We start from the raw sequence: 24097 nt of genomic DNA, 5'->3' as shown, positions 1-24097 counted from the left end.
TCCAGGAACTCTAAATTATCTATAATTATTCCCGCGAGTGTATTGAAAAAACCTAACATCCCTCCGCTCCCAGTACACTCGAGTATTGCAAAAAAATCAGAAAAGTTGAAGTCGGGAGCGGACGAAGTTTATACTTCAAAGTGGTTTGCTTTTGAAGCAATGAGCAGGATGTGGGGAGGAAATGTTCCTAATAAAACTGCATTTCTAAATCATAACAAGAAGCAACAGTGGCAATAACAAAGGCCAATTCCTTTTCATTTGAGTCCATTGTCCTAGTTTGAAAATACTAGACACCACCTAAATGTATTACCACAAATTTATACGATGAACTACCTATAAATAAACAAAGAAAGTCAAGTTTAACATGTTTATTAGGTGTGAACACAATGTTAAAAGGGGCTGCCTGGCCGAGGCGGTAAAGGCGTGCTCGGTTCGCCCGGAATGACGTGGGTTCGAATCCCCGCCACGAAGTCGTAAAATTTAAGAAACGAGATTTCCACTTGCGGAGGTGCATATGGCCCTGAGGTTTACTCAGCCTACACTAAAATGAGTACCAGGTTAATTCCTGGGGGCAAAGGCGGCCGGGCGTAGAGCTAACCACTCTACCCCATCACGCGCCGCGGTTAACAATGGTGGAAGCCTTTACCTTCCACTCCTCCAAGGGTCTTCATGGCCTGTACAGAGGTCTTTGGACACAATGTTAAATGAAACAGTATTTAACATGTTGATAGTGTCACCAGTTAACATTTAACACTTTTAACATTTTTTTGCTAGCTCCTTTACGACGCACCGACACAGATAGGTCTTATGGCGACGATGGAATAGGAAAAGGCTAGGAGTGGGAAGGAAGCGGCCGCAGCCTTTAAGGTACAGCCCCCATTTGCCTGATGTGAAAATGCGAAACCACAGAAAACCATTTTCAGGGCTGCCGACAGTGGGGTTTGAACCTACTATCTCCCGAATACTGGATACTGGCCGCACTTAATCGACTGCAGCTATCGAGCTCGGTCTTTTAACATTTAACACGTTGTTAAATGTTAATCAGTGGATACCGGCCTTAAGATGAGCCATGTCCTGTAGGAATCCAGAACGGTTGTTGAATTCAATGGTTGTCAAATCCAAGTGATCGCGTTGTAACCCCTATTTTAAGTGCAAGTTGATGTTTTCCCATGATTACTATTTTATGTAAGACCGTAGATAACGGCAATTATGTCTAAGTGACTGTTCTATTTGATACCAGTGAAGTACAGTTTTGTGATGGCCGACCTCACGAAGGAAATACATTCTGACACACGTTCAAGATAATACTTGATTATTGTAAATTGAATTCTATTCTGTATCTTTAAGAGACGAAATTATCGCTGAACAGAAACATACCGGGTGTGAAAAATGAATTTTATTAGAATGATAGTTTAGCTTGAGTAGACTGATGGAAAGTTGTCCGACTACCCTTCTGTTCAAAGGGTACCGGGTTCGATTCCCGGCCGGGTCGGGGATTTTAATCGCTTCTGATTAATTCTTCTGGCTTGGGGACTGGGTATTTGTGTATGTCCCAACACTCTCCTCTTCATATTCATACAAGACACCATACTACCAACCACCACAGGAACACGCAATAGTGATTACATCCCTCCATATAGAGTTGGCGTCAGGAAGGGCATCCTGCCGTAAAACAGAACCATATCCACATGTGCGACGCAGTTCACACCCGCGACCCCACATGTGTGGGAAAAGCGGTAGAAAGAAGAAGAAGATTGATTCACTGCACAGTTTACGGTGATGCCTACTTGTGTTGAGGAACAGATTACACTATTCGGACATGTTGTTCACACTTTATTGTAGGAAATACCCACAATATACAGGTTCGAGTTCATCTTCATGTGTTAGAGTTACGAGGATATCCGGGCACTGTTTAAAGTACCGATTTCGCCTGACAGTATGAATGATGTGTAGGCTCAACGATAGGATTAGGATGTGTTCTGTACATAGTCAAGTCACGGTGTTAGTGTTTGCAGTACGGTAGTCTTACTAGCCACAAGGTGCTCTCATAATAGCGTTGCATCAGTAGTGGCATGAATGTAAGGGTTGTACCTCGTAGAAACCGGGCTAATGGAGACTGATAGCCGCGCGTGTTCAAGTTCCATGAACTTTCGTTTTCTATTTCTTTTCTTTACTTTAAGATTTATTGTTCGGGTGGTATTATGATAGTGCCGTGTGTTTTCACTACGAACGCGGTTTCAATTCGTCAGCTGTTATTCACATCTATTGATCACTTGCAGTTTAGTTTAATGGGAGAAATGTAGGTAGACAAATTTGTAATGGCAATCATAGTTATAGAAAATTGGAAAGATTTCCTTTCCTGTGTTTTATTGTGGACTTATATTTTAACAAACTTAACGACGTAATTGTTTTATAACCTTAAAACTTCGTTTAGTACGAACATTTTCAAGTGATTTATAACTTTTATTTAACTCCAGTGTTTGGCTTTTCTTCTAAATGCATAATGAATTAATGTTTTCCTGCATTTCGCAGTTTTTGTTCTTTCAGGACGACGTAACGTAAGATCCCCTCGGATCAAATGTTCTTGGTTCCTTCTGAACATGATGCGTGTTTCAGCATCGGGATTTCTCTCTAACTTAAGGGGGTCACGCGATGACGATACATGGCGGAATTTTATTTTTGATTGTGATAATTGCTGTTATCTAGTAATATATCGTAACCTATCCTAAGCAACTGATAGTCGATTTGCTTCGATTAAGGATACATTCTGGGGATCTTCCAATATCCGATAGGAGAGTAGACCTTAATTAAATGTAAATATGAAATTCCACTTGTCCACGGATCGTGTGGATTAATTCTCAGTTATGTAGATGAATGGTGCCCGATTTTCAGGTTTTATTCTCGTTTTTGTTGTCCACGAATTTTACACTACGTTTCCATTCTTTGAAAGACAAACATAAAACTTCACCACTCATGTTATGCTGTGAAAACTTTAAGTGATTTCCTCGCCAATGTAATAAATGAATTATTGTGATTTAAACTGAATAAATATTTTAGTAAACACATCTTATGGTCTCCTCTGAACCCTATCGTTCGGTCGACCACTCGTAACGACCCCAAGGTCCAAGAGTACGATAGTGCTCTACTGAAGCAGCCGATCAACGATGGAACGGTAAGTTCAAGGGTTCAGTAGCATGAAACATATGACACAAGGGACAGCTGTCAAGCTGGCTACAATTCTCGGCAACCAATATATTTTATTTTGGGATAATTTCCCAGGAATTATAGGTCACTTCGACTACATCCATAGCAGATTAACTTGTTCCGATCGTCAGGGGGTTGTCACCTATATCATCCGGGAAGGATTCAGTTATTACATTTAATGCCAAGTAAGCCCACATAATGTTGACACTAAAAAGTAGGATTTTTTCGGATAATCGTTCCGCTAATTCAGGTAAGTTTTCGAAAACTATGAAATAGAAAAAGGGAAGAACTGGGACGCCATCTCTCCGCTGACAGCTCGGTACATACTACTTAGTCAAGCAGCTCGCCTTCTTTCTCCCAAATCTTCCCAGCCCAACTTTTGCAACATTCTTGTAATGCTACTCTTTTGTCGGAAATCACCCAGAACAAATCGATCTGCTTTTCTTTGGATTTTTTCCAGTTCTTGAGTCGAGTAATCCTGGTGAGGGTCCCATACCCTGGAACCATAATCTAGTTGGGGTCTTATATGCCCCCTCCTTTACATGCCTACTACAACTCCTAAACACCCTCATAACCATGTGCAGAGATCTGTACCCTTTATTAACAATCCCATTTATGTGATTACCCCAATGAAGATCTTTACTTATATTAACACCTAGGTACTTACAGTGATCCCCAAAAGGAACTTTCACACCATCAACACAGTAATTAAAACTGAGAGGACTTTTCCTATTTGTGAAACTCACAACCTGACTTTTAACCCCGTTTATCATACCATTGCCTGCTGTCCATCTCACAACATTATCGAGGTCACGTTGCAGTTGCTCACAATCTTGTAACTTATTTATTACTCTGTACAGAATAACATCATCTGCGAAAAGCCTTACCTCTGATTCCACTTTACATATATCATTTATATACACTGACTGACAGAGCAAATGCAACACCAAGAAGGAGTGGTCAGAACTTTATGCCAATTGCAGGGTAGACTGACGTCACTGAGGTATGCTCATGATGTGAAATGCGCCGCTGTGCTGCGCACGTAGCGAACGATAAATGGGACACGGCGTTGGCGAATGGCCCACTTCGTACCGTGATTTCTCAGCCGACAGTCATTGTAGAACGTGTTGTCGTGTGCCACAGGACACGTGTATAGCTAAGAATGCCACGCCGCCGTCAACGGAGGCATTTCCAGCAGACACACGACTTTACGAGGGGTATGGTGATCGGGCTGAGAAGGGCAGGTTGGTCGCTTCGTCAAATCGCAGCCGATACCCATAGGGATGTGTCCACGGTGCAGCGCCTGTGGCGAAGATGGTTGGCGCAGGGACATGTGGCACGTGCGAGGGGTCCAGGCGCAGCCCGAGTGACGTCAGCACGCGAGGATCGGCGCATCCGCCGCCAAGCGGTGGCAGCCCCGCACGCCACGTCAACCGCCATTCTTCAGCATGTGCAAGACACCCTGGCTGTTCCAATATCGACCAGAACAATTTCCCGTCGATTGGTTGAAGGAGGCCTGCAATCCCGGCGTCCGCTCAGAAGACTACCATTGACTCCACAGCATAGACGTGCACGCCTGGCATGGTGCCGGGCTAGAGCGACTTGGATGAGGGAATGGCGGAACGTCGTATTCTCCGATGAGTCACGCTTCTGTTCTGTCAGTGATAGTCACCGCAGACGAGTGTGGCGTCGGCGTGGAGAAAGGTCAAATCCGGCAGTAACTGTGGAGCGCCCTACCGCTAGACAACGCGGCATCATGGTTTAGGGCGCTATTGCGTATGATTCCACGTCACCTCTAGTGCGTATTCAAGGCACGTTAAATGCCCACCGCTACGTGCAGCATGTGCTGCGGCCGGTGGCACTCCCGTACCTTCAGGGGCTGCCCAATGCTTTGTTTCAGCAGGACAATGCCCGCCCACACACTGCTCGCATCTCCCAACAGGCTCTACGAGGTGTACAGATGCTTCCGTCGCCAGCGTACTCTCCGGATCTCTCACCAATCGAACACGTGTGGGATCTCATTGGACGCCGTTTGCAAACTCTGCCCCAGCCTCGTACGGACGACCAACTGTGGCAAATGGTTGACAGAGAATGGAGAACCATCCCTCAGGACACCATCCACACTCTTATTGACTCTGTACCTCGACGTGTTTCTGCGTGCATCGCCGCTCGCCGTGCGCATTGTGTAACCTGCATATCGGTTTGAAATAAACATCAATTATTCGTCCGTGCCGTCTCTGTTTTTTCCCCAACTTTCATCCCTTTCGAACCACTCCTTCTTGGTGTTGCATTTGCTCTGTCAGTCAGTGTATATAAGAAAACATAAAGGTCCGATAATACTGCCTTGAGAAATTCCCCTCTTAATTAATACAGGGTCAGATAAAGCTTCACCTACTCTAACTCTCTGAGATCTATTTCCTAGAAATATAGCAACACATTCAGTCACTCTTTTGTCTAGTCCAACTGCACTCATTTTGGCCAATAGTCTCCCATGATCCACCCTATCAAATGCCTTAGACAGGTCAATCGCGATACAGTCCATTTGACCTCCAGAATCCAGGATATCTGCTATATCTTGCTGGAATCCTACAAGTTGAGCTTCAGTGGAATAACCTTTTCTAAACCCAAACTGCCTTCTACCAAACCAGTTATTAATTTCACAAACATGTCTTATATAATCAGAAAGAATGTCTTCCCAAAGCTTACATGCAATGCATGTCAAACTGACTGACCTGTAATTTTCAGCTTTATGTCTATCACCTTTTCCTTTATACACAGGGGCTACTATAGCAACTCTCCATTCATCTGGTATAGCTCCTCCGACCAAACAATAATCAAATAAGTACTTCAGATATGGTACTATATCCCAACCCATTGTCTTTAGTATATCCCCAGAAATCTTATCAATTCCAGCTGCTTTTCAAGTTTTCAACTTTTGTATCTTATTGTAAATGTCATTGTTATCATATGTAAATCTTAATACTTCTTTAGCCTTAGTCTCCTTCTCTATCTCGACATTATCCTTGTAACCAACAATCTTTACATACTGCTGACTGAATACTTCTGCCTTTTGAAGATCTTCACATACACACTCCCCTTCTTCATTAATTATTCCTGGAATGTCCTTCTTGGAACCTGTTTCTGCCTTAAAGTACCTATACATACTCTTCCATTTTTCACTAAAAACACCAATTATGCTTGCCATCATGTTATCCTTAGCTGACTTCTTTGCTAGATTCAATTTCCTAGTAAGTTGCTTCAATTTCTCCTTCCACAGCCATTTCTAACTCTATTTTGCCCCAGGGGCTCTGAACTGTGGAGCGTGCGTTGGCGACCACAGGGCCCTTATGTGAGTCCTGGCATTGCGCTCACTTTCTTGTACTGGGGTCCTCATTTTCATCTATTCTATCCAACTATCCTTGGTTAAATCTTTCTCCTTTTTCGACCCCGACGGTGTTACGTATGGAGGCCTAGGAAGTCTTTCATTTTCTCGCCCTTTGTGGCCCTTGTCTACCTTTAGACCGATACCTTCCGTTTTTGCTCTGATTAGTGTTGTACAGAGGATGTTTGCCTCCTCCTGAAACAATAATCTGCACCTCCTTCTTTATTTCTCTGTTATAATAAGGTGAGTGTTTACCAACTAGGCACGAACCTATTTTACACAAGTGCGCTCTGCTTCCAACACTCCTGTTCATACCCCCCCACCCCCCCACCCCCCGGTTAAAATCACGAGAGAGTTGGTCTGCAACTAAAATAAAACATACTGAATCATCATCGGCCATCGATCTCTTTGTCTAATAGAGTTATATTTTCCATACAGTTATTCGAAATTTACAAGTGGGGGGTATCTTAGGGCGAATTGTGGCTGAAGGGTGAGCGCCGAGTGAGAACGTCCCGGCCAGGTCGATGGTTCATTCGCTTGGCATCTCACACAAGAGATGGAAATACTGTGCGGCGCTCAATCTCCAATGCTGCTGTTCGCACAGGACCTTCAGTAATGGAGAAGTAACAGTGAAGCAGAACAATTTTAAGATGTCACTACTGTGAGGCTGACCGAGCAGCCCTGAGAAAGAGATTCTTCTAGTAATAATAATCTGAGGCTCTTCCTCTTGGCTACTCAAGCAGCCACACAAACATGAAGCTTACAGTGAGTACATTCGCTTCCATTTGGTAAATGGTGGAGAGTGAGTGTGAGTCGCCGCTCAGCTGTATAATGTGATTACACTCCTACATTCCTCACCAACTTCCAAATATTTGCTGTCCACAACAAAAATGATACAACATGTAATTTATAATATTTTACATCTGCTACATTTTTACTGTAATTCACGAACCCCATCACGGCAGTCGTGAAGGTAACGCTCGTTGTTATATACGACACAACCGCAGGGTCACCAAGGTAATGTGCATTCTGCTGCCGCAACTTATATCCCGACAAATGAAACACAATCGTAATGCGTGCCACAGCATGGCGGCGCGGGTGTCATCACTTTGCTGGGTGCAGATGGAGATATCTCCATCAATCTTCCACCATCATGTTTGGCTTGATGACGTCTATTTCAGAGATGTGTGTACAACAGGAAGAGAGACACAGGCCTCGTCGTCCACTTTTAGGTTCACGATTGAAGTTTAGCACTTTTGTGGAGCGTATGTCCATTCAGCCAACACGTCAGGTAACAACGGCGAGCAAACGGTACTCAGACGAACATCTCCCGCGCACGAGGAGACGGAATGAGTGAGGACAGTAGCTGCGAAACAACACGTGAGGTCAGTTTTCTGTACGTAAAGCTGCCTCTGTGGATCAGTGCTAGAGTGTCGGCCTCCGTATCCCAAAATAGCGGGTTCGAACCTGGCAGAGGTAGTCGGATTTTTGAAGGGCGGAAAAAAGTCCATTCGACACTCCATGTCGTACGATGTCGGCATGTAAAAGATCTCTGGTGGCACATTTGGCGTTCACCCGACAAAATTAATTAAATCTCAGCCATAGACGCCCAAGAGAGTTTCGGTTTACTTGGTCTGCCATCTAGTGGGCCTAGAGTAAAACGGAACGTCGAAATTGACGAGCAGACAGCCAGATGGCGTCAAATTGAAATGTCTGTACACGGTAGCTGAGGCCACGCGATTATTATTATTATTCTATACGTAAGACGTGCTCACGTGAATATAAAACAAAGTCCCTGACACGCCTGGTCAGTGTGATGAATTATCTCGGCTTTCTAGACCGAGCCCGCTATCTCCGTCAGGTAGCTTCTCAATTATAGTTACGTGGGCTGAGCGGAACTGGAACCAACAGTCGGATCCTGATTTGATCGGGCCCACCACACTACCCCTAGAGAGCAGGGTCGGGTTGTACTGTCACAAACAACGAAAAAAGCCGACAATTCACTAAATAACTCAAAACTGAATCTTGAAAAGAGCCCTTTCTTAAGAAAAGCCTCTTCCTCTTCAGTTTTATTATTATATTCTACATTCATTTTATAGCAAATTAGGAATGAAGAGGCGGTTTCTTCTCTGACTTGGGGAAAAATTTGCCTCCAAGTCAGATTTTTCCGTCGCCAGTGTAGTGAATTGAGATTTTCCGACTCATCGGGTAGTCCTGGGAAATAGATTAGTACAAGGGCACAGTTTTTGCCCTGGGACTCTGCACTATTTGAACCTCTCCCGTCAAAAAAAAAAAAAGATGAAGAGTGTTCACGGATCACGGCTGTCTGTGGCCTGATCATTCCAGCTCTGGAACTTTGGACTGTTAGATCGGAAGCGTAGTACTGTTCGTTAAAGGTGAGAAAATGTGTGGTTTTTCATTTGATCGAGCATTTTATATGAAAGCATTGCTTTTAATCGCGCCATTCGTACTGGCGTGATTGTAATGATCTGTGTTCATTTCAGGTGGAAAAACCTCCAAGACAATATTTCTGAAGATGTAAAAAGGCATGTGGAGAGTGAGCGTCTACCACTCTAACCCAATCTTCATATGAGAAAAGACGTTTGGTACCGTTAAGAGCTCTTGCTCACAACGTGTACTCTACCTAGTACGGAGATGAAGACGGATTTGTAGGACGAGGAGTAAGCGATTATAAAGGGAAATGTTCGATAAATATGTAAGAAAAAGCTAGGCAAAGAACGGATAGGGAATCTACCACCTGGGCGACAGCAGATCACTGATTGAATGCCAGACGTATTCTTCTTTCAACATTTTCAGTACTGTTTCGTATTCTTACGTAACCAACAGAATTAAGGCAGGAGTAGGAGTCACGTCACTGACAATATGAGAGGTTTGAATAATGACTGCAAGGAATCACGTTTATTTGATGAATTTCCTGGGGAGAAAAGAGGGCACTGTCACTTTCTTCTGAGTTTCTCAACGTATGCCAGTTCAGCAGTTGACAGTGGAAACAAGGCAGCACCGCGAAATAGGTAAGAGTCAAACTTCTCGGTGAGAACTGTATCCATTTTCATGAGCACTGTTTGACGGAAAAAGAGCTACTTCACGAGAATTAGTCACTTCAGCAACCTCGTAACCCTATTTACGTGGAAAGAGCAGTTTCAATTCCAAGCCGCGTGCTTTGATTCTCGGCCAGGTCAGGCTTCCGAGAGCTGGTTCGAGGTCTATTCAGCCTACGTGATTACAATACAACAGCTGAGATGGCTGACCACACGACCGGCGTTCGGGCTGCTACGCCATGCAGTTTGGTTTTTTTGCTTCAACTCGAAACCGTACAATTGTCTATCAGTAACTTATTGTTAGCGAAGTGTGGCTCACTCAGACAACGGTAGATCGACCTCGCGCAGCGCGTGTCGATAACGGCACCGTGTGTGTGTGTGGCACAACCTGGGAAATACGTGTGACCAGACCGTTATTAGTATCTGTCGATGTGTTTCTCGATGGGCCATAGTGTTTTGATGCAGCTCTCCATGCCACCCTATCATGGGCTACGTAACTACTTCATTATACATATGCTTGTCAAATTCATACCTTGGTCTACCGCTACCGTTCTTACCACCTAAACTTCCCTCAAAAAACAAGTGAACAACACCTGGGTGTCCCCTCGTTCTAGTCAAATTTGGCTAATTCGGTTCGGTTTCTCTTCATTCTATCTCACTCTGTTCCTTTGTGGCCACACACCGCCACGCTCATTCTTCCTTACTTGCGCCATCGTCAGTCATTTTACTAGCCAAGTAACGATATTCCCTAATAGCCGATGGGCGATGTTGAGACTTGGTCCTTCCCTCGAGCAATGTTCCAACTCCGTTCTTATCCCGCTTCACACCATTTTGTCACTACGTCTTGCATTGCGGACTTTACTCGAGGTTTTACCAAAACGCCATGGCATTACAGCCCTTGAAGGGGACCGCTGTTCAGCCAGATGGCCTGCAGATTACGAGGTGTCGTGTGGTTACCACGACGCATGCTCTTGGCTCTGTAGACCGGGGCCGCTATCTCACCGGCATATAGCTCCTCAATTGTAATCACGTAGGCTGAGTGGACCTCGAACCCGGAGTGTTGGGGTAAGAGGCAGGCACGCCAGCACTGTTGCTCCTGTCACTCACACTCATGGTCTTACGAGTTTCATTTTGCTCATCACTTCTGTTACTCCACCCCGCCTGTTCTATATAAACATTGACTCTCTTTTATAGTCCTCCATTCTTATCACTGCAGACTGTAGATAGTTCCTCATCCCGATCACTATCGACAATGTATCTTTTTTTTAATCAGAATTAGAGGAGAATGGTAGTCGTTTTTCATCTGGTGCACATCACTGTACAAGCTCGTGGAACAGGAAATCCTACAATGGACTCATGAATGTGCTTCCCCGGAAAAACAAACGATATGTGAAGTACATTTTGATGCGCGTGCTGCCTCCTTCACGACATGTCACTACTACAAGTCACTCTAAAAAACGATTATCAAGAAATGAAATACGGTGTCTCTGTTTATAAAACAAAAGAGCCCGCTTCATCCCTACGATCTGGAGTACAGCGCGCCCTCCTATTCACACGCACATTACTTTCGAACGACGTAAAGGTGGATTTTCATTGGTTCACCTGTAGACGAGGTTTCCCATTAGCAGCTACTGCCATGTCACAGACAATCCGTGACTGAAAACACCAAAGTGCGCAATATTACAAGTTTTGAAAATAAACCTCGGGTAAATAAAATCTGCCAAATACGATAAATGTAAAGATGATGGTGGACGCTGTACCTCGTCCGGAGAACTGCGAGTGTTATTTACATATCCTGCATTCGAACTGCGACAACTTCCTGGTTTTCGACTCTAAACTGACAAGATGATGTGTGGCCCTTTCCCCACGTCTAAGGACCACTGAAGCGCAAACATTTCACATCCACCTTTACACAAGTCTGGATAAAGAAAGGCGCCAGAAACATCTCTTAGAAATTCAATTGCTCACCTGTATCGCAGTGTCACTACTGCTCCCTTCTTAGTCCCTCCTAACATGGCGAGAACCGTGTCTTTAAAATACGAGTGCTCTGTGTGCAGGGAAGATCTCAAGAAAAGTTCGTTCATTCTTTCACGGGCCTACGTATGGCGACTTGTCCAGTCGGGTTTTGACGTACGCTTCGTTACAAATCAATGCACACTGAAACAAAACCTATTTTTAAAATGAGATAAGCACTCTCATTAAATGGTGAGCAAAAATTTCTTGGCATATTGATGCTTTAGTTTTATGCATTTCTGGTTCCCGAAGTTCAAAAGGTTTCTTTCAAAGACAACATACAAGAGACTTGATTCACAAATAGTGGCAAGTATTATTTTTCTCTCGAAAAAGCTCCGACAGAGGACATTTTCAAACTAGGCTAAATCGACAGGGATACAAGAAAGTCTGCTGAACAAACATAATATTGTTTTGTTTTATTCTCGCGCAACCTGCCTAACATCCTTCTACTTCGTCATCGATGACGAGGACAGAAAATACCATGTGACTGATCAATGTGCGCTGCCTCACATACGATGTGACAAAAAAAGTAGCATTACAAAAATGTTGCGAGGTTTGGACTGGAAAGACCTGGGAGAAAGAAGACGAGCTGTTCGACTAAGCAGTATGTTCCGAGCTGTCAGTGGGGAGATGGCGCGGAATGACATTAGTAGCCGAATACATTTTGAGTGATGTCTTTAAACGTAGCAAAGATCACAATATGAAGATAAAGCTGGAATTCAAGAGGCAAATTGGGGTTAATACTCGTTTATAGGAAGGGGAGTTAGGCATTGCAATAACTTAGCAAGAGAGATGTTCAATAAATTTCCAATTTCTTTGAAATGATTCAAGAAAACGCTAGGAAAACAAAACAAATAGGGAATCTGCCACCTGGGCGACTGCCCTAAATGCAGATCAGTAGTGGTTGGTAAAGCCACTTCACTTTAAGAATAAGATGCAAGTATGAAGTAACCCTGCTCCGCTGTATAGAGCGCGTCGTCTCCCGGCAACAAGTGACGTACTTTTGAATGCATGTATTTTAACGTTGACGTATTTTCGGGAAATAAAAAAGCGTTGTCATAACTTCTCAATCAAGCATCGTATTTTTCACACTTTATTTCAACATTTTAAGATAAGGAAACCCTGAATGTGTCTTCACCGAGCGATTTGGCAGGCTGGGCCTGAAGATGGTTTTCCATTTCTACAGCAGGTAAATGCCACCCCACCGTCACCATATGATATGGGTGTGTCCGTGCGACGAAGCCGAGTGTTACATCAGCCTAGTGTAATTTGGAACAGCGACCGGATACGGGTGAATTGTTGGCAAAGTTTTAGATTAGAAGCTGAAGAGGCCAGAATGTTTGTTAAAGCAGACTGCACTTCTTTGAGCTCTAGAAGAACAGATGCCAGCCTTCGTGACTGATAGCACAGCACACAATCTGTGAGAATAAACAGGCAGGGTAATTGTACTTCCTCTAATCACCACCACCACCATACTCCAGCCCTCTTGGAATTATGAATACACTGGCAGACAAACCTGGCAGCTAACCGTTACGCAGTGTTATTCCACAGGACTAGGTCATGCCACAACTTGAGAATACAGTAACCACATGAAAGTAGAACCTGATGACACACCGCATCCCTCTAAGAAGGTATTCTGACGAAACACGGTGTACTGAAGTAACTGTCCATTGCCCTATTAGTTTTGGGTCAGAAGCAAAGCCTACCTGAAAACCAAGTGTCCATTATGTGGCTTTGCCCCATTCGCTACCTACCATCGCGGACTAGTACGGTTCTCTTCCTCCCAGACAGCCTTAAACAATATAATACTGAGGAATGTTCTACGAGCTCGGTGAGTGGAGCACTGTTTCTACAAGATCAGTGGATATCTTAGTGCTACGGACGTTAGCACAAGTTTGACCTTGCAAAGTGTTATAGACACTAGCGGCTTCAACTCCGTGTGATACAACTCGACCAGAAGAAAAAGCATACTCACGGTTCTGGAGTGTACTGAGATCCGCCCAGGAAGCCATGCCGGTCGGGAACGGTCGAGATGACGGAGCCATTGTGGACAGCACTGCTGGCCTCCGAACAAGTGTCGTCGTCGTCATCGTCCTGTGGCTGGTCCTGGTATGTCGCCATCTTCCATCACATCCTCCAAGAGACACAGAACAACATTCGTCAGCAAAAACAGGACATTTTATAAATTCAGGCATAAAAAGAAAACAAAAAGGCATTACACAGAATAACATTTTACTGTCCACAATTGCTGCCAGCCAGTGTTCATTGGACCACGGCGCCTTCATCCCTGAGATTAATACTTGTGCGGGAGTTACCGAGTGTTTAAGCGACGTCGCTGTGAGTCAGCGACCGGCCACCAGACGAGTGTCAATGCCGTGACTAGGATGGTTCAGAATGAGAAACACTATTAAGTGAATTTATTTCAAGACTTTGCGATTTCTCCACAACAGATAATGAGTCTCGATAACAACAATCGTTTGTGTTGCCTATAAAACCATTCTTCTCATCAGCCCGTGGAGGCCTTACAATAAACTGAGAAGGTTTATTCAGCAGCACATGTTATCATTAATAAACACTGTAGCTGCCAATGTTCCAACTACAGCGCCGCGACATCCCGGAGCATGATTGTATTTTCTTAACAATTCTCAGATACTCCACTATCATCTTAGATGATCCATCCGTAGCACTCACATCGCCTTATATTTCACTTAATTATTGCCTTAATTTTTTCGGGCCTCCCGCCTCGGTCACCGTGACACCTTCGAGGACCTTCTGCTCCTTCAGGCAGTGCGGTCCTATGTCGGGGGTCATCACCCGACCAGCAATCCCCCAAGCTACAGCTGATCTGAACAGATCGCAGCGTGGCAACTGCTCTACCGAGTACAACACCCCGCCTGGTACCTAACTCGTCTACAGACGATTGCGAGTCCCGACATCGAACAGACGTATACCCAAGGTACGTAGAATACTCTATCTACCTTGACGTATACCTATGATCGACCGCTATGAGCATGCGGACGGAAGGGATACGACCGCCCGAGTTGCTCCATTCGGAAACGCGCAGTAGTCATATTGTTTGGAGCATCGCCGTCTCGATCCCCTTATACTGCCTGGTCTATGCGAAGCTTTTTGCGAATAGGCCGAATCAGAAATTCTCCGCTAGATGGCAGGCATAGACGCACAATGTTCAAAACGCATTATTATGTAGACAGCGTAGAAAACGCTATGCAGTATAGTCATATGTTCACTAAAGCTCGTAAATTACATCAGTACTATTAATATCCGTAATATTACGTGTATGAAGCCGAAGCTGACCTCTTTGAAGATTATCCTGAACGAAGGCTTGGAGTGATACATCGGCTGGCTAAGTTTCTGTATTCTCGCCAATGCAATATCAGTTAGGATATCACTAACAGTTTGCTGATGTTATTTGATGTCACACTGTAACAAAACACACTCTGGAAGGGGAGAAGGAGCAAGTCTTCGCATTATGCTCGTAAGTTTGAAGGACTTTTGACAGTAGGGTACAGCAGCTTCAGCAAAATCCTGCAGATGCTTAATCAGAACCACAAAACAATGTTTTGGGTATCGAAGTTGTCCTCTGTCCTGATACATAATCAATTCCATAAGTGGTGTCGAAGCTCTAAACTGACGCAAATGTCACACTCCATCCTCTATTGAACAACATGAACCAAACCTGGAAACTAGGACTTGAGTTTCTGTTTCTTGATTGATTGGGACATAATCATTTGGATAGCTGAGATTGTCCTTAATGTCTCTAATGAAGACGTTTGTTTTGTGACTATCCGTCACTATCACAAGGAATCCACTATCCTCCACAGCTTTAATCACCTTCTTAAATAGCTCGGGCCCTTGCTTGTAAATTCTTCAGCAGAAAGCAGGCAGCAGCGATAGCGAACTTTTCTGACAAAAGAGAGTACCTAACTTATTGGCTAATACACTGATGTTATACCCCCGAGCTCGATAGCTGCAGTCGCGTAAGTGCGGCCAGTATCCACTATTCGGGAGACAGTAGGTTCAAACACCACTGTCGGTAGCCCTGAAGATGGTTTTCCGTGGTTTCCCATTTTCACATGAGGCAAATGCTGGGGCTGTACCTTAATTAAGGCCACGGTCGCTTCCTTCCCAGTCCTAGGGCTTTCCTGTCCCATCGTCGCCATAAGACCTATCTGTGTCGGTGCGACGTAAAGCAAAATATATATATATATATATATATATATATATATATATATATATCTTATATCGTAACCCGTGCACTGACCACTCATAGGCTCACAACAGAGACAAGCCTAGTGGTGAGCGCTGCGCGAAGGGGCTCGTATCCTCTACCCCACGCAATACCGAATACCCATCTCGGACCATTTTCGTTTACTCTTTCCAAAATTATTTATCTCGCCAATAAAATAAGCGGCCTTTTGATTTTTTTTCACCAGCGGCTTTTTTTAATACCAGTGATTTTGTCAAATTCAAAGTTTCCAGTTCATCTCCTATCCGACATGGAATTTCATTTATTTTCCTTCTTCCTTTCATAAAGGATGTCCAGTGATACTCAGTAGCGTCGTGTTGTACCTGAGCGAGAGGCAGCTGGCAACGAGCAACGATGAGATAATAAATATTTCTCAAAATAGAAAGGCAAAGTGTGGATTATGACTGCTCATCGGGAATACTATTCCACGCAACACAGTTTCTGTTAGGCAGTGAATGATGTCTCAGTGTATTCGCCATGTGAGGGTGCAGATGAGAATTAAGTTAAGGAGTAGTGGCAACTTAGCAGCAGTTGACCTAAGGATCACTGGGGCCAAGTCCCTAGGAGGCACTCAAAACAACAGTAGCGACATCTCGTAGTGAGTGAGATCAGAGTAACGGTCAACAGAAAGGATAGAATAGTGCTAATAAGCGATTTCAATATGAGAGCTGAAAATAGAACTGACAAGGTGATTGGTAAATGTGCGGAAGATATAAAAGCTGTTAGGAATGGGAAGCAATCACTCGACTTCTGTGCTAGTGCGGGATAAGTAGTGACAAATACATTCTTTAAGCATTAGGCTAGTCTGAGACTAGGTCTCGAGATTTCTCGAGAATAGCGCAGGCACTGTTTCTCGCGAGAAATTTCGAGAGATCTCGAGAGCGTTGTCCCCGCATTGTGCGGCGAGCAGGGTCTCGTAGGCCTACAGGTGTCGGACATGAACGTTGTTTGTGCCGAGTATGCGAATAGCCAACCACGTGCCTTCTCTATTTCGTAAATACGTGTCAACAACCGACTAGGGCGTTCATTTCTCTCATTGCTAGCGAGGTCTGTTTTGGCGCAGTATAACATAATTATAAAGGATGGGCATTCTGGCACTGTATGCAATGGTAAGTGCACGAATGAATAGGCTAAGTACAGAACATGACGACTACCTAGATAGTAAAGGCGTGCGTTATTCGAACTCGAGACGAGGCAAGATGCGGCCTGCTGCATATGCAACCACCATCACGCATGAGTGGAAAGTGTAATCTAAAATGCTTCAGTTTGCTCCAGTTCTTTCGACAGGTAGGTGTACGTCGTTATCACACCCCACATTCAATATCATATTATGATCACTGCTTGTATTTACCGATATTTTGACGACGAAGGAAATAATTCCTTACAATGTTATGGAGTATTCGCGCCATATGTAAAGTTAGCATAATTATACAACAACAACAACAGTACAACAAGCAGTTCCATGGAAAGGAAATATTACAAGAAGTACAGTACTACTAATTTAACATTCTAAATCCAGCAGAAAATCACAATTCACTCTTCGTCGTTTACAGCTTTTACTTTTATCACTTTACACTAGCACTAATCATCTTAAACGATTTGATACCGGAAGAGACTGCTGCAGGTAATTTATTCCAATCCCTTATGGTCCTGTTCACGAAGTATGCTGATTATTATTACACTACTGTAAGTGACCATTGCCACCGGGATATTTCCCATTTGCGATGTATTTGTTAATGATGATAATTACGAGCTTCGGTATATGACAGTGCAGCGTAGCTGTACGCGACAACTTGAAGACGATGTCCGAAAAGCAACGTGAGTTGTGGATGTCGGTTATTTTGAAGAGATGCCACATAGCACAGCCTGCTGTGTTCTTTATTCAAATAAGTAAAACGCGTCGGCAGAAATACTTCTGGGATGATCCGACACTTAAAAACATATATTATAAATGCAGAGGGATAGTCACAGAACACCTCCGGCCCGGTCTGAATCACAAGAAGCTACCCTGCCGACGAAAGTGACTCATCCAGGTAGGTTTACATGCTAATAACAGTTAGTTATTAACAAATTATACGGGTTATTCAGCTAAGAACTCCATCTGAAATAACTCGTGAACAGTTTAAGATACTGGCATTCTGTCTTCATTTTCGTTAATGGTATTAAGGAGCTCATAGTTCAATATGCAGTGCTTCCCTACGCTTTTGACAAAATGTATTGGCTCACACGTTTTCATATGAGAACGTTATTTCACGCAATAACTGCCAATGATATACTATCTAGTTTACAGTCGTAGTTACATCGCATAGCTTGCACTACAGGATCGGTCTCGAGAGTCTCGAGGAGAGCGTTGCCCATCACTACATTAGGCTATTCGCTTCTACACACGGGAGGGTAAGGACACCCGATCCATAATAGACTATAGGCCTATTGTGACATTAGTCCGACCTCTCTCTCTTTACTGCCTGATGGCAAAGTAGTCTTTCGCAGACTGGTCGAACTTTGTATACAGCTGATTATTTGGTTCTTGACTGCAAGGTTTTGAGTGCCACCTAGGGACTTGGATATTATACTATGTGCGGGTGGCTTCTAAGCTGCCACTAGCCTACCAACGAGCGCCCAGCCAGTCCCAGTCTTGTGGATCGTGATCTGAGGTGGTCCTCCTAGGGTATGACGGGCTGGCTGGGGCAGTAGTCGATTGAACTTACCTCGTGCGGCCATAGCATGTGTTGTGTCGCGGCTATCTTATCTTATCCAGCTAGTTTGTAACATATAGATTTTCAGGCTGTCTACGGACGTAGTGTAATCCCCTTGTAAGGATATACGAGTGTGGGCCAATTTTCCCCCTTGTTTACGTCGCTTTTTGGCTGACTTACTATCCTGCTGTCGGTTGTTAATGTTTTCTTCTTCTCTTGGTCAGCCGTAGTACGGCTTATCCACTGCGTCACCGGGCCTTCTGCCCCTTTAGCTTTTAAATAGTGTCTTGTCTTGGGAGTGCTTGAGTGGGTTCTGTCTCCCTTTCCATTTAACCTCTCTTCTCCATTTCTTGGCCGTTTGCTCCTCCTGACCCATGTGAGGTTCCGCGTAGTGCTTCTCTAATGAGAAAGGGCAGCGAGAGTCAGTGTTCTTGATCAGCCTGGTCAGTGAAATATTGTATTTGAAATCATCCTTTCCTCATGTAACATTGTTTGGGAAGTTCTAAACTTCTTTCTCTTATATAGAAACTGAGCTTTCCTACGTCAATAGAAGCTCATTAGTTGCACGAAACTAGGACTTTTATAAAGCGTGGAAAACCGGGAGCTGCTTCTCCCCCCGCTGAATTTGAGGTCTGGAACTTTAACAGAGGCAACTATTTGATTACAACTGATCGTTTTACAAAGTTTTACTGTCCATGAGAGTAGTCACCAGCATTGTGTGCGCCTGTTGTGTTGAGCGGTCTACTGCCTGACGAATATCTATAACAGTTCTGAAGCGAATACCACGAAGTGGTTTCTTCACCTTAGGAATCAAGTCAAAGTCAAAAGGGCTTCAATCCAAGCCAGGGAATTATGGTGGATGGTACAGCAATTCCCAGCCGCCAGCTACAGCTTGCGCTGTCGTGCAAAATGATGAGTGGGTTCTGCAGAAAGAGTCGCCGCTTCTTTCTAAAAGCTTGTCGTGTTCCAAAAATGAACACTTATACTGTGCATTGACGGTCTGCTGTGGAGGAACGTTAGGATAACACCGTCACAGCCGTACGCAAGAATCATCATAACGTTCAGACTGCTGGGGTTCTTACCAACTATCCATCTTCGTGGTGACCCGCAATGACGCCCTTGTCCCATGTCTCATCCAGCGTCGTATCGTAACCATTTCCGTCAAATCACGCGGAACCGATTGTAATGCAATTTTTCTCGTCATGTCCAGGCGGTCCTTCAGAAGGTGAAGCACATCCGGCGTCTCGAGCTAAGTATGGCGTCGATCAGTGTCCAGTAACGCGGCACTGACACTAGGACGACCTGGCCGTCGCATTTCTGCCACATTTTGTCGTCCCCCGTTGAAGGTTTTTACCCACCGTGCCCTGCAAGTCTCCTCAAGACCTGTACGACCTCTGGCACACACTCTGTTGTTCCTGTTTCAAAAACACTTCCTAAGACGGGGCTCTGTTCACATGCGCGTCATGTGGGAAGGTAAGGTATGTGTGTAACCAAATACAGTAGAGACAATACGCGACACTTCCGGGTTTAGCCTTGTTAAAATGGGAGACAATTCGCAAGTGTGCTCCTAGTGCCGTGACCTGGAAATTCGCGCTAAATTCAAATATCAATGGAAATGTATATACGGAAATGGATAAATAAATTACGTCTAGAAAAAAAAGTGTTACTAAAATAACTTCAAAGTTGCTAGAGCAATTCTAGATAAATGAATGAAGAATTATTTAACAGGTTATTATTTAAAGACGGAAATTAGACATATAATCAAGATGTCAAATGGACTGCTGTGAAAGGGCTTGATATATCATTTATCCATTACTTTTTTAGCTTTAGCATACCCGCCTGAACTTTCACGGCTAGATTTGTCCTTTTTTCTCTCTTAAAAGCATTGTATCATCACATTAGGACACTTGTCAATAGAAATATCGCCACATTCCTTACACCCATGATTCAATGAATTTCCATTTAAGAGCTGGACAATTTTCCTTTTAACTTGAAGCCTACTAACAGAAAGAAAATCTATAAATTTAGCCTCAAAAACATTCAAAACTTCCCTATAAGCAATACTTGCTATTACATTGGGGTAAAGCAAATTTGCATCATATTGTTTCAACAAAATATGTACGTTTCTCAAGTCACCCATATTTTCTTCAGTGCTTGACAACGCATTACCGCATTCCAAATTGGGTATCATAACACAACCAGCCACGCACACATGCCTTTTCCTTAATTAAATCAAAACCCACAGATCACACCTACAACACCACATCGGTATTGAAAGTTAACTGCTGCACTATACAATAAAATAAGCTTATTATATTTGAAGCCCGTTAAAATATGGGTCGCGCAGGTCAGAAGTTTAGGAAGTACTATACAAATCTCTTTGTAACTGGAAGAATATACAGTACATGCAAACACAGAATTTACTTACATCTTCTTGTCGCGAGGGAAACGGAAGAAAGACCGCGAATTCTTCTGCACTTCATAGTCGTTGCAGCCAAACGCAGCACATATCTTTCCATTGATATTGACAGGAGATATCAAGGAATGACACGCGCTACTATTTACTTATGTCAACTTAATGCAAACGCATAAATAACGCCAAAAACTTCATAAACAAATACACGTGTTCTTATGAGAGAATCAGTCCGCTAGACAGAGCTCTCGATATCTCGCGTATTGTCTCTACTAACGTGTGCTATCAGGGACATTACAGCAGTGTTGCCACCTTCGTACTAAGCTTGTTTGCTACTTCTTATTGCACCTTCTCAAATATTTATCTCCTGTTAAAACCTAATTGTTGTTTGCGAGTAAAGCAAAGATTATTCAGAAAATGTCATCAAAATTAACATTTTTGTGTATGCCTTCATCCTCTGATCCACGACAACCCCTGTAACATATTATAACGGAATTTGAATTCAGAAAATCTGTTAGGAATGTGCGGCTATCCAGGAGATGTTTTGATAATACTCTAGGTCTACGATAGAGAAAGTGCGGGACAAATAAAGATAGAGAATCTCCAAGACGAGGAAATTAGACAGAAGTGCAAGGATATGACTAGTAACCAAGTTCAGGATATAGAAAGAGAAGGTGGTATACTGGGCTGCTGTATGTAAAGATGGAAAAAAGCAAACACCCTGGTAGAAAGAAGTCAGAGAAGTTTGTTAATGTAAAAAGAAGACTTACCAGAAATGGCTCCACATGAGGACTGATGCAGACATGTAGGCCTACCTGACAAGCAAAAGGGCATATGTCCATTCTTTTTGTGATTCTAAGCTACAGCCAGTTTTGTGTTCAGTATAATCAAATGCATGTATGGAATACAGTCAGTTATGCTATTGTCATTCCCTGCAAATTTAGAGTGTGACATAAAGGCGGTAGTCCAAGAGTGCTTTTAGGAGATGTGAGACATCTGCCTTTTTCAGGAAATTCTTAAAAAAAAATTGACATAAGCTCTTTTGCTTCTCGGGTACAGAATAAGTGATGGGAAGATTTTGGTAACAACCCAGAAAGGCTTGATGAAGCGGCAGAGAAAACTTTCTGGATAGTAGTAAAGAAAGGAAGGGGGGATAATATTAATAATGTTTTGGGTAAATCAGGTGAACTCGCTGTAGATTCCACCTCCAACAATAAGAAGATTCAATAATCTGGTCTCTGATTTTAAGAAAATATCAACAAACTCAGTTCTCCCCATCCATAAGACTTTGCTGTTAGGTTTGGACGTCTGAAATCGAGATCGCCCTCCATTCAAACTGCAAGGAAGCTCATCAAAATGGATTTCGTGAATGGCACTGGATTGGAATAACACAGTCCCAATTGAGTGGCAGGCCGTATTTAGTGTTCAGCAACCTGGGTTGCTCTCAACAGAGTTCACACGAAACATGGACAGTGAGGCTCATTGCTACATGCAGTGAGAAAAAGCAGACCAACTGCCACATTGCCACTGAATTTGTAACGAGACTACTCAGAGGCTGGAACTTTATGAACTCTCCATGAGCTTGGTTAATTGTCTAGTGTTTTTGTCTCACCTTTTTCAACGACTTCTTTGTTATTTGTTTTATATTTGTATAACACAAACACAGCCATAAGCTAAGTAAATAAATAAATAGCTGGACAGGTGGAAGGGGTATTTTGAAAATCCTCTGAAAGTACTGACGTTGTGATCAACCAAACTAATGGGGTACAGGAAAGTAATGTTGGTGAAATTAGGCCTCAGGATGTGGAAACAATAGTAGATAAACTCCGCTGTCATGAAGCAGTAGCAATAGGTTAAAACAGATGTGAAATTATGAAATATAGTGGGAAGGCAGGGATCAAATGGCTTCACAGACTAATACGATTAGCATGGACAAAAGCAGTAAGAGCTATTTCACTGGATACAATCAGTCGTTGAGAGAAAGTGCCACTTCAGACCACAGCAGGACTGTTAAATTCAGATTTTCTGTGTGTGCCAGGTAACTGAAAAGCACTAGGGGGAGGGAGATAGAGAGTTACTCTTATGTTTCGTAGATCTAGAAGGCATATTACAGACTACTGGGAGAAAATATGTTCAGCGTACTGCGGGACTATGGGATTGTAGATCACTGAAAGTATGTGTTGTGTGTTCAGCCCAAAGGCTGGTTTGCTGTCATAGATAGCCTCGGCATCACTGTAGAGGCGTACTAGGAGTGATGTACATTCCCGTTGCTTTCTTCACATTGAAATCAATCAAAGGTATTTATGTTGACAATTGAGCTGCAGTGAGAATTTATGGTAGAATGAGTTCTTGGTTCAGGGTACTTAAAGGGGTTAGACAAGGCTGTAATCTTTCACCTTTGTTGTTCATAGTTTGCGTGGATCATTTGCTGAAAGGTATAAAGTGGCAGGAGGGATTCAGTTAGGTGGAAATGTAGGAAGCAGTCTGGCCTAGGCTGACGACTTGGTCTTAACGGCAGATTGTGCCGAAAGCCTGCAGTCTAATATCTTGGAACTTGAAAATAAGTGCAATGAGTATGTTATAAAGACTAACGTGATGTCAGCAGGTAAGAAATCCAACAGAACTGAATGTCAGATTGGGATAATTTCAAGTATTTAGGTTGTGTGTTCTCCCAGGATGGTAATATAGTAAGTGAGATTGAATCAAGGTGCAGTAAAGCTAATGCAGTAAGCTCGCAGTTGCGATCAACAGTGTTCTGTAAGAAGGAAGTCGGCTTCCGGAAGAAACTGTCTTTACACCAGTTTGTTTTCAGACCAACTTTGCTGCAAGGAGTAAAAGCTGGATGGACTCGCGATATGTTATTCATAAGTTAGAAGTAACAAGACATGAAAGTGCCGAGTATGATTGCTGCTACAAACAGGTGGGAACAATGGCGGGAGTTACTTCCAATTAAGACTCAATTTTAAATAGACATGTTATGACTCGGCGTAGGATCATCCTCAGTAAAAAATATATAATACACTTTAAAAAACATTAAACACACAATATGGAGTGCTTGTTAAA

At 43.4% G+C, this 24097-nt stretch overlaps 1 protein-coding gene across 2 annotated transcripts in view; it reads right to left on the bottom strand.

Annotated features, from left to right (window-relative positions):
- Positions 1–24097, bottom strand: part of wkd (whacked) — a 569688-nt gene that overhangs the window by 536447 nt on the left and 9144 nt on the right. For both annotated transcript variants that reach the window (XR_011019063.1, XM_067159072.2), the window contains exon 2: positions 13634–13792. Coding sequence is in view for 1 of the 2 variants with exons in the window: in XM_067159072.2 (XP_067015173.1) it covers positions 13634–13779 (146 nt within the window). In the remaining variant the exon portion in view is untranslated. The remainder of the gene's footprint in view (positions 1–13633; positions 13793–24097) is intronic.

The sequence above is a fragment of the Anabrus simplex genome, chromosome X (assembly GCF_040414725.1).
Source record: "Anabrus simplex isolate iqAnaSimp1 chromosome X, ASM4041472v1, whole genome shotgun sequence".
Classification (NCBI taxonomy): domain Eukaryota; kingdom Metazoa; phylum Arthropoda; class Insecta; order Orthoptera; family Tettigoniidae; genus Anabrus; species Anabrus simplex.
This window is presented reverse-complemented; position numbering and strand designations above follow the sequence as displayed.